This window comes from Colletotrichum abscissum (assembly GCF_030869225.1).
Source record: "Colletotrichum abscissum strain IMI 504890 chromosome Unknown Scaffold_4.1, whole genome shotgun sequence".
NCBI classification, from domain to species: Eukaryota; Fungi; Ascomycota; class Sordariomycetes; order Glomerellales; family Glomerellaceae; genus Colletotrichum; species Colletotrichum abscissum.
The window spans coordinates 466356-477457 of NW_026850320.1; the positions used below are offsets into that span (position 1 = coordinate 466356).

An 11102-nucleotide genomic window follows, 5' to 3' on the forward strand; every position below is an offset into this window, starting at 1 on the left:
GATGACAATCAAGTCCGCAGTCTATCCGATTTTTGGGCGGATGGAACGAACCGACCAAGAGGGGTGGCCACTACCAGGGGACCCTCGCATTGCTCCTGCATCGAGTGCCTATCCTCCCCCATCACGGATGCTGGACCGGACGGCGGATACTCACACAACCACCTCTTCCCATGTTCGATGTTCAGGCTCTCACATCTCAAGTCACTCAGTAATCTGGCTTTGGCCAAGCCATCAATGACTACGAACACGCGTCTACCTATGGCTCTGGATCTGGTACACATGCGCAAATTCATACATGTACTGCCCGCAACCACAGACAGACACACTCGCGAGACTGGCCCATTGGCGGCACTGGCCAGCCTGCAGGACTGGCCCTGCAACACCAACTGCCTTAGCCCAAAAGGGGAACCATCCTATTCCTGTTTCCTTTTTGCCTTTATCTCTGGCCCATCCTCGGACGGCTAGAGGTGGCGTCGCCCACTAAACTCGTCTCGTTATCGCACGCCAATGCTACCAAGACGTCGAAACTCGCCGGGCTGCCCGTCTGGGATCCCCTCAGATTGGCCATTTTCCCTCTGGCTGCCCTCTGACTGGATGCGACCTCTGTTGACCCCGGCTCCCAAACCACTTTGTCCACTGCAAAGATGACGGGGATCAGCACCTGAGAGATACAGCGGGCTTTTCCACTTTTCTCCAGCCCAAAAAAGTGAAGGGTACGGGGTCTTCGGGCAGCTCTACGGATACTGCGTAGTATGTGTGGGCGAGGCAGAAAGAACAGAGAGCAGGGAACCAACTGCGGATGCTCTGTAAAGAGCGAGAGGCACACAGGCACACAGGCAAGCCGCAAAAGCGAGCTCGCTGCCCACCTCCGGGATGAGCATGAGCACTGATTCTTTCAAGTTGGCGCAGCCCGTTGCCCATCCCAATCCAAGACCGTCTGAACCCAGGCAAGCCAGGCTGTCAGGGGAGGACAGGCTAACCAGACCGGCCGAGACAGTCAGATTGAGCAGAGAGTGAGAGCCCCTCAGTCAACGGCACACCACACACACCACACACCACACTTTACCTGGCTCTCCTCTCCTTCTGCGGTCTTTTTCTTTTCACTTGCTTCACACTCCTTACTCACTCTCCATTATTCTCTTTCTCTCATCAGCCCTCTCGTCTCGAAACGACAGGGCGATGCCAGCGAGGAGACAATCATAAATCTGAATCGTCAGGGAAACTGGAACACCGAGATCCCGACATCCTGCACTTTAGCAGCCAAATAAACGCGGCCCCGACATAGATCCAACGGCCGACTGCCTTGCACGTTGGCCCTGTCCCTTCTTCATCCCATCCGATTTCTCGGGTCCAACAGACTAGAGAAAGACACACACACACAGAGAGAAAGAGAGAGCCACGAGCTGCTCGTCCTACCGCCATCCAAGAGACCAGCCTCTTGGTACGGACCCGTTGGAGGACACGGACAAATACTCCCGTCCTCGCTCTACGCACAAACATCAGGATACGCCCAACATCAAATTACCCTTTACTCTTGGCTCCTGGCAAGGCTCGATACCAACAGTTCCTGACTTCACGCCCGCACTAGCGAAGATCCCGTGTCGGATCACGTCAACTTGGATGCAGGTCCAGAGAGACAAGCACCGAAGCCACTCTCCCACCGTTGTTGATAGAACCAACCCTGTTCTCACTCACTCACTCTACCATCTACGTTGCCGGATACTCTCTCTACTCTGACCTTTATCCCTACTCGGTCGCCCCCAAGCCCAAGCCAGCCTGGCCTTGTCACTCGGAGGCATTCCATCGCTGCCCCCGATACATAGAAGCGCCAATTCCCTCCCCTCCCACCCTTCCCAGGCTTTGATCATCCTTTCATAACCACCTTACTTTTCTTCGTCGTTCCCGCGTTGTGCCCAGCGCTACATCCTTGGCCCCCAGGCCTTTTGGAAGTCTCGCACTCTCCACCCTTCCGCCTCTCCTACAGTTCTGACTGCGATACACTCCTTTTCCATCTTATTTCTTTCTACTGTTCATTCCATCAAAGGACGAAGGACGAGTCGATCCGTTTCGTTCCGTTCCATACCGACCATCGCGCAATACAGCCATCTCTGGTTTGCCGACACTCTTTTTCACACCATATCGACGACCCATTCAGCGCCTTACGCACGACCGACCGACCGATCGATCGGGGCCATGTCCGCAAATGCCTGGCCCGGGGCCGACAGCTCCTCCCAGCACTCTGGGCAGCTGTCGCAGAAAGATCTCGTCCTCGACCAGCAAATGATTAAGCACCTTCTCAACAGATATGGCCAAGACAAACTGAATCTTCTTATCCAGGAAACCACCGGCCCTCGTGAGTGACATTCGATGCTGACCGCTCCTTCGTTGCCGTGAACTAATTGGATGCAGAGTCGGATGGTGCATCAATTGTGTCGTCGGCGCAGTCATCCATCCTGTCAGATGACCAGTCGAGCATGTGGGATACCCAGAGCATCAGAACATTCTCTGACACCTCGTCAATCACTGGCAGCATCATCTCCAATGTGTCTCGCGGCACATCGAAAATCCTGGGTAGACGGAGTGGAAGCAGTAGCGCCGCGGCTGCGGCCCAAGCCCAAGCGGCGCAACAGGCGGCTCAGACACAGCAGGACTCAGAATCATGGAATGGTATCGACGTGCCCAACTCGTCCAACACAGCATCCGACGCTGCATCAATCTCCACCAGTGCCTCGAAACAAAAGGGGGCTTTCATGTGCGGATTCTGCAAGGAGGAGGATATCACCAAGACGTGCACCCGCAAAAACGATCTCAAGCGCCATATTGAAGACTTCCACAACGTCAATGCGCAATGGTTCTGCCGTCATCGTGGTTGCCAAATGGTGTTTGATTGGCAAGGCGCCTACAAGACACATTTGAAGCAGGCGCATGGCGGGTCGAGAATGTCCCTGGACGAGGCCAAGGTCAACCTTTGCCCACAAGTCGTCTTTGCATGCGGCTTCGACAACTGCCTGCAAGTGTTCGAAGCGCAAGGCGACTCGGACGCAAGTGCGACCTTCAAGGAGTACGTGAGCCACGTCGTGAAGCACTTTGACGAAGGATCCAACAGTGGCGATTGGTCATACTCAGCAAGGATACGGAACCTCCTCAGACAAGGCCAGGTACAATCAGCTTGGAACGAATCGATGTGGAACGAGGCGTCACGGACATCTCTGCAATGGAGCCCCCAGACGTCTGGCATTTTGAGGAAACGACTCGAGTGTCGCCATGTCGGAGATGTCAAGCTGCTTGTGCAGTACGCCATGATGCTTGGCTCCGATCCTAGCAGCATTGGAAAGTTCCGCGAAGACTTCGTCACCCCTGTTGCCGATACGTGCACCTTGCACATGCCTGGGCACAAATCACGACAACCGACCATTGCCGCTCCTCCTGAGCAGCCGGCCGACCCTTTCTCCTTCAAGATATCACGCGGCGCAAACCCTGCCCTTGCCGCTTATATGGCGTCTCAACGTAGAGTCTACGTTCCCAGACAGCAGCGCGTTGTAAGGCCACCGCAATTACATCATCCTCACCAGCAGGTACCGTCATCCAACCCGATGGCCAGTCACTCCCGGTTATCGCAATCATCACATTCATCACACACAAGTAGCCATCACGGCCACCCACAGGTTCACCACAACAACCAGAGTCACAGCACTTTGGGACATTTCTTCCAGGCGATGCCCGAATCACAGATGTACGACCCGAACAGCAACGCCCAAGGCTTCGGACCCAGCAGCGGCGCAATGCACCACAATGGAATCATAGCAGACGATATGCAGAGCCTAAGAAGTATGGGCGGAGGCGCACCCGACTCGACAGACGTGGAAATGCAGGACGGTTTGATGCCGGATTTCTCTTCGCCCTACGGACAACATTCAGCAAATCTGACAAGTCCATCCATCAACGGTCATCCAGACGGATTCTTCCCTCCCGGACAAGCTTATTAAGAAGCTATACCCGAGGCTATTTGCGACGACCCGACAGTACCGACGACACGAGTGAGCGGCTAGCGACCAGTTGCAGGCCTATGTATCAACAAAATTAGAAGCACATTATAACTCCAGCCCCATCTCGCGCAAGAGATATTTTTCCTTGACTCTTATTTCAATCCAATTTCTTTTGTCGGCGTTTTCTATCAAGATCATATACCCAACATCGGTTGAACGCCATACTGGGTATATTCGCAGTAACTACAGCCTTGGATGACATACGACTGGACGGACGACGGAAGAGCAGGATTGTACATGACAGCTGGTTGCTAGACCGGAGTCGTCCGAAAGTGTCTCGGTACGAACGAGTAGGGCTATCGTGAAGGCGGTTATACTTTTTCAGAGAGATGGGATCAGGAAAGCAAGGACAGACTCGGGAACATGGGACGCGGCCAAGGTGGAACGGCCTGGATTTCCGTAAAGCACTCTCAGGTGAAAGCAACAAGGCTTAGTACCGGGTGCGTTATACCCACCGGCGAAACGGCTGGAATCGACTTCTTAATTTCTACCATTATCATCACTTCTACTTCCTCCTGCTTCCCTTCTGTGCCTCATTGCTCCATGCCCGTTGATGGGATGAAAAACCAGTTGGGACGGCTTGCGAAGCAATTTCTGCCCCGGCAGCCAAAGCCAACCCGCGCTCGTACATTGTCGTGCTCCCTGCGCTTCCTGTGCCGCGCGTCCAGAGCCCTCTGAAGAGACGTATTGACTCGGTCGTGACGTTAGGAATTGACGAGGGGCAGACATTGTTCGAGTAAGGCGCCGAGTCATGTGCGTTGACGTGACGAACAGGCCCTCCCTGACAGCTGCGCATACAACTCTGCGACGGCAAGATCACTGATTAACTACACGTGGCACCCATTGGCCCCCATTTTGAGGATCTACAAGGGCATGAGAGGAGGATGTACGATTTGCGAGGGGGGTTTGCTGCCGCTTTTCCGTCGGACTTTTAGATAGAGATGGAGCCATTTTTGTTGCAACTGTCAGCACGCTCTCCCGGCGGATCCCCGTGCTTTCCTTCGGATGTTGGAGGAAAGACTGCACGGGGACGGACGGGTTTGGAACCGGATGCTTTGTGGCTTTGCGGTTTTGCCCGCGATTGATGAGGTTTTACGAGGCTTTGCTTGTTCCCCTTTCATATCTTGAGCTTGTTTCACCAGGCCAACGGTCCAGCGACACCGTTGATCTTTCTGGGGTCAGCTGGGGTATGTTTGCCACAGCTTGGCTTGGTGTTTAGGCCTCTTGAGTTTATCTAGGTTTCTTGAGTCTAGCTGTCTAGGTCCCTTGAGTTTAGGGCCTAGTCTAGGATCGCCAATGGCTGAACGAACGACGAAAGGATATCACGGATGAGGCATAGATAGACAGACAGACTAGATAGACACATGGCATTTGCCATTGGGATTCTGCATGAATTTGGGGGCGAAAAGGGTGTGGGGTGGTTCTTGTGATGCACCGCATAGCTCCGGTCGGCTACACCCGTTTTCCTTGGGCTGAAAGGAAGGAAAGGCATGTTGATCATGAGACGGGATAGGAAGGGATTGGGGGTCTTGGGACTGGGACTGGGACTGGGACGGCTTATGGGAAAGCTGGCGCTTGTCTCTTCTCCTCCCTTTGTCCCGGCTTTCCGCTGGGCAGATTTAAGCTTTTTCTTTGGTTTTCATCCTTTGTGGGAAGGGCAGGGGAATCCTAAACGGGTCCCTGCCTCGATTGAGCGTCGTGAGGCAGACTGGGTATGCGATGAGAAAGGGTAAGTGAGGAAGGGAAAGTGTCAAGCCATGTAGATCTGGGATATGGGTTGTTTTATCTGATGGTCTTGTTGTTGAGTTGGTGGTGGAGCTACGATTTCGGGTTGACGGCCGGACGGGAGATTGACCGTGGGCTCCTGGGGACCGGGTACGGGGTTAGCGGAACTACGATCGGGGCTCGGTAACTTGGAGACAGATGTCGAGATGTCAGTGCGGTTTGATGGGGACTCGGTGGTTAAGCGGAGTCTCCGTATCCCCCTTTTGCGGTCATTCTTACGGAGGGAAATGCTTCTTTGGTGGAGATGGGGAGAAGCGGGAGAATGGGTTTTCTTGGCGGTTCCTTGCTGCTGGGATTTCGCTGGGTTGAGGAGGAACAGAGTTAAGGCAATACATAGTTACGGCAGCGGAACCCTTGAGAGATGTAGAGAAACACGGTTCAGTTGGGGGTCTTTGGGGATAGATGATGGACAGAAGGGGGAAGGGACACGCGGCGTCGTGTTGGACTTGATGTGAAGAAGTTTGGCTGAGTTCGTCTCCGTGTCGGACCGTATGTGATGGTGAGGCGACGGCGAAGGGGTTAGAGTTCAGCAAGGTAGTGAGCATTACTTTTGCAGGTAGGTGGAGGCACTCTGGTCTGGTTTGGGGAATGTGAGGCACTCGTCACTTTTTGGAATGCGTCTTGCTAGAAAGGCAACTTTTGACAACTGCTTTTGGTGATCTGCTTTTCGTTAGTGTTGTGCCGAGAGGCAGGGCAATGGGTATGAGCGCAGCGAATGGAATGGGCAAGCTTAGATGGTGATCTGCTCTTCGTTAATGTTTTTGTTGAGAGGGAAGCACGAAAGGTAACGTGAGAGTAGCGGAGGGAATGGGCAAGTTCAGATCGGTGATCTGTTCTGACTGTTCGTGGTAATGCTGCGTAACATTCAATGAGACCCTGCAATCCTACCCTCGAGGACGAGTTGCGTTTGGCCGTCTTGGTTTTTTTTTCACTTCCTTCACCTCATCTCAGCGCACCGTGGACGTCGACGTGGGATTGGACGGGGTTCGCCGACGGTGAGGAAGATCACTCCCCTAACCACTTGTCTTGGGTGAACCAATTGTGACTTTAGGGGCAAGCCCATCTCATGTTGTGTCAGGCAACCCAGCGAGCGGGCAGCCTTCTCCTCCTCTCCCTCTTCCACACACTCTCCATCCGTTGGAATCCCATGGCAGCTCACCAGTCGAATGGGCGAATGACGGCTGAAGCACCGACGGCAGTCGGGCTCTCCGCTGACGCAGGTGGCATCGTCAGTTTTGAACGCCCGCGAAACGGACTGAGGGGAAACTCCTCCTTCAACGGCCGTATGCGGTAGAGCATGTGGCATGTACGATGTGGCTGACTGGCTGGCACGGCTGGTTTAAACCATCGTCTTCGAGACGAGTGCCTCACCAAGGTTGCCACATGCCTGACATCTGGAGGGGAATGCAAGCAATCGTTGGCAGTTTCAGCCTCGAAGAAAGTTGAGGCAAGCACGCGATAACGAATATCCAAACCAGTCCATCAAGTTTTGGGATAGCAGATCGTCTCCTCTCTTGATCTCTTGATCCCCCGACTCGAGTCACTTAGGGCTCAGATTCACCACGCGGTCTCAACAAAGAAATCTTTCTGGCGGGGAAGTCTTTGGCGTCGTCGGAAGGAGGACAAAGACTCGGATAGATGACCAGTCGAGAGACACCCTTTGAATCGTCCCGGGGCTTCGGTTCCGGAAGACGCGAGACGGTGATGTCGACCACGGACCAGAAGCTGGCCCCATGGCAATGACAACACCGACACGACGTTCCGGCGACAACGGTTAGGTCCTTCGTTGATGGAATTCAAACCCCATCCAGTCCAAGATATGTCTGTTCATGCTCTCGACTAGGGGGAAACGTCACCCTTGCCGAATCACCAACCATCTCAGCCCACACCCAATCTCACCACCACCATCACACACCGAAAACACAGTCATGCGGATCCTTTGTTCTAGCGCCATTCTAGAAGGCCGCTAACGGTCTTGGCTTTCTACTTTCCTTCGCCCAGCTGGGCGCTACACAGCCCCGCCAGGACTCGAGTGCGTCCTATCAGGCTGTCAGTAGTCATCGTAACACAGGTTCTTGGTCTCTCTTGACTCTCTCCCTCTTCGCCCCCTGCCTCTGCCTCTAGGTGTCTTTTCTTTATTGCTCCACCTGCACCTGTCATCCGGACATAACGAACAAGGGCGTGGGTTCTTGCTCGAGGCAGGCGGCTCCGTTGTGATTTGGTTCGTCGAGAGAGGTCGTCCCTGGTGGTTGACTGGTTCAAGAGGTACGAAATACTGTGTAGATGACGGTTCGCCGCAAAAGAAAAATGAGGGGGAAGGCGGCATCGAAATGGGTTGAGATCAGCGTCTCTTGTCTCATTCTCTGCGCTGCCGCTTACCCCGGTTGGTCCTTGGATCAAGACGCTTGAAGTCGAGCCGTCGTGCATCTCCCTCAATGGGAATCAGGCTCCCGAGGATCCGATTTGTTCTAGAAGGGTTGGTGAAGTTTGACAAGGTTGTGGACCATAGTAACGAGTGTTATTGTAAACAACCAGCTTCCTCTCAAGTACCTGTTCGAGAGCAACTTCTTCGCAGCTAGTGCTGCGAGCGATGGAAACTCAGACATCCTTCCAGGCTAGCTTCCTAGAGTCAGGCTGAGGCTGATTGGATTCTCATCCAGGAATGTAACCCGCCATCACCATTACCATTACCATGATCAAATGGCCCCTCAAGACCCCATGCAGGAGTTACTTCACCGTTGCTCCAAAACGGCCTCAGTCCTGAGCCCTGCGCCCGCGCTAATGCGAAAGAAGGCGCAAGAGAACAACCACTTACACACACGCACTCCCACATATCCCTACACATACGCACTCGTAGAATTCCACTAGAACGTTCAGCGAACGAACTAGTCGCCACTCGTCAGACAGCGCCATTCCCCTCCTCCATTAGTCTCGTGTTGGCGCTCTCTCAGAGGCTCGCAACCTGACCTGGCCATGCTTGACTTGGTCTCCTCCTCGTGGCCTTCTTTGATGGGGTGACGGGTTGTCTTGACTTGGCAAGACAGAGGGCTGGTATACAAATGTCGAGTCGCTGCTCTTCCGTGCCTAGCCTTGGCGCATTTCTTTTTTCCCTTTGCCATTCGGATCCTGTCATACGTTCCCGCCCGCCAATACGTACTTCACATCGCGATTGAGTCGGCATTAACTACATAACGACCACCCCCCATCTCGCACTTCGCCCACCCTTCTATCAAATTAACCTCGTTCCGTCTACCCATTCCTTCTTAAATTGAGGACGAATACACCGACTACGCCTTTAACAATCTTGGACACGCCGTCAAAAGCTTCATGCAAGGATAGATTCCATTATCAGTCTCACAGCGACTGAACCGTGAGCACAACATGTATCCCACCAAGAGCCCGTCAAACATGTCACCAGAAGACGTTCGAACTCTATGCGACCTCGCCGGCCGGTACGGGTCCGGAAGCTTAGAAACAACCCTCCGGAACATTAGCGGCAGCAACTACACATCCCTCCGCCCTCCGCCCCAGCACCACCACCGAAACCCTCACCACATGGACGCCCCGGCGAGGAACTCAGCCCTCTCCACCTCAACCTTTGGCAGCAACAACAGCGCGCCATCCCTCACAAACAGCGCCAGCCCCTGGAGCAGCTCCGACGCGTCCTTGTGCGGCTCAGAGGCTGCCTCCCTATCGGGGAGCTATTTCAGCCAGCAGCCCGGCGGCACTGCGGCAGCCGCCTCCTGGGCCGACGCCGTGGACGCTCCGTTCCTGATGTCGCCCTCCGTGACAACATCCCTCTCCGGCTCCGAGTGGCAGGATCACCACATCAGCGAGCACCTCTCCTCAACTCCATCACGCGAGAAAAAGGCCGCTGCCAGCATGAGGTCTCCGTCCTCGGGTACCGTCGGCGGCCGCAAGCCCATCGAGTGTCCCATGTGCGCCGTCCACGACGTCTACGTCGGCTTCGGCAGGAAAAGCGACTTCAAGAAGCACCTCCAAAACTTCCACAACACCGACTGCATCTGGGTCTGCCCGCAGGACAACTGCCGCATGATCTTTGACTTTGAAAAGGCCTACATCGCCCACGTCAAGCTCGACCACCACCAGGGCGAGGCGGCATACCCTCCCGCCGCGGCGGTAGCGGCAGCAGAACAGGTCAAGGTCGGCCTCTGCGCGCAGGTCGTCTTCGCCTGCGGCTTCATCGGCTGCAAAGAGGTCTACGAGGCCGCCGACGACAGCGAGGCGCCCAAGACGGCCGACGCCTACTTTGACCACCTCGCCAGTCACTTTGACAAGCGCAGCAGCACCATTAATAGCACCAGTGGTTGCAATAACAACAATCTCGGCCTCTCGTCAGAGTGGACATACTATCATCAGATGCAAAACCTCCTCCGTCAGCGCTCCCTCAAAGACGAGTGGAAGCACACCCTCTGGGACAAGGCCGCACGCAACCAACTCCGCTGGCAGCCCCGCTCCTCAGGCGACCTCAAGAAGCTCCTCGAGTGCCGCCACCTCGCCGACGTGCCGCGCATCCTCCACGCGGCATGGACGCTCGGCCAAACGTGCTTCTCCTCCCCCGAGCACCCGGCCCCCGAGTTCCCAGGCGAAGCAACGCGGCCCGTCCGGTCCCGCTGCCCGCTCGCAGGCGAAGGCAGGAACCACGGCGAGCTCCGCGATGTTGTCTGCGGAGGTCAGCAGCAGCATGAAGAGCAATCGCCGTCGGCGATGACTATGTTTGCCCTCCGCCGCAGCCTCTTCCCCGTCAAGCTCGCCACCGTCTCGCATCCGCCGCCGCGCTCGATTCCCGAGGAGCCGGATTCCCTGGCCTACCCGCACCCAGGTACCCCCCTCGTCATCCCCGAGCGCGACGCCTGGTCTACGGACGTTGTGCTTGGCCCGCCCGAGGACGAGCAGATCTTCGACCCCATATTCATGCCGGGTAACAGGGCGACGACAAATATGCTGCAGCAGAGCCCCATCTACCCTTGGACCGATACTACTACGTCTCAACAGCAGCAGCAAAGGCGGTCTTTCGGCGACTTTGCGCGCCATCTCACACCCTCGCCACAACCTACCGAAGACCAGGACAGCAGCCTCGGTCCGTTGCTCCAGGTCCCTCAATCCGCATCTGCCACCACCACCGCCGCGAAACGTCCCCGCTCTTGGGGCATGAGGAGCCTGGAGAACCTGCGCCTCAAGCGTCGTGGCCGTTCGTCGCCTGTCACGTCACCCGTTGAGGAGAAGGCGGCTTTAGCTGGGTGGATCTGA

The 11102-nt window shown here is 55.5% G+C and overlaps 3 protein-coding genes across 3 annotated transcripts; 2 read left to right on the forward strand and 1 right to left on the reverse strand.

Moving 5' to 3' along the window:
- Positions 1-1197: 1197 nt before the first annotated feature.
- Positions 1198-1500, reverse strand: CABS01_02093 (uncharacterized protein; the record flags this gene model as incomplete). Its single annotated transcript, XM_060535471.1, has 1 exon — positions 1198-1500. The coding sequence occupies one exon, from the start codon at positions 1498-1500 to the stop codon at positions 1198-1200; it is 303 nt and encodes a 100-aa protein (XP_060395776.1).
- Positions 1501-2193: 693 nt separating this feature from the next.
- CABS01_02094 (uncharacterized protein) lies at positions 2194-3986 on the forward strand (the record flags this gene model as incomplete). Its single annotated transcript, XM_060535472.1, has 2 exons — positions 2194-2353; positions 2410-3986. The coding sequence occupies 2 exons, from the start codon at positions 2194-2196 to the stop codon at positions 3984-3986; spliced, it is 1737 nt and encodes a 578-aa protein (XP_060395777.1).
- A 5226-nt stretch (positions 3987-9212) lies between these two features.
- CABS01_02095 (uncharacterized protein) lies at positions 9213-11102 on the forward strand (the record flags this gene model as incomplete). Its single annotated transcript, XM_060535473.1, has 1 exon — positions 9213-11102. The coding sequence occupies one exon, from the start codon at positions 9213-9215 to the stop codon at positions 11100-11102; it is 1890 nt and encodes a 629-aa protein (XP_060395778.1).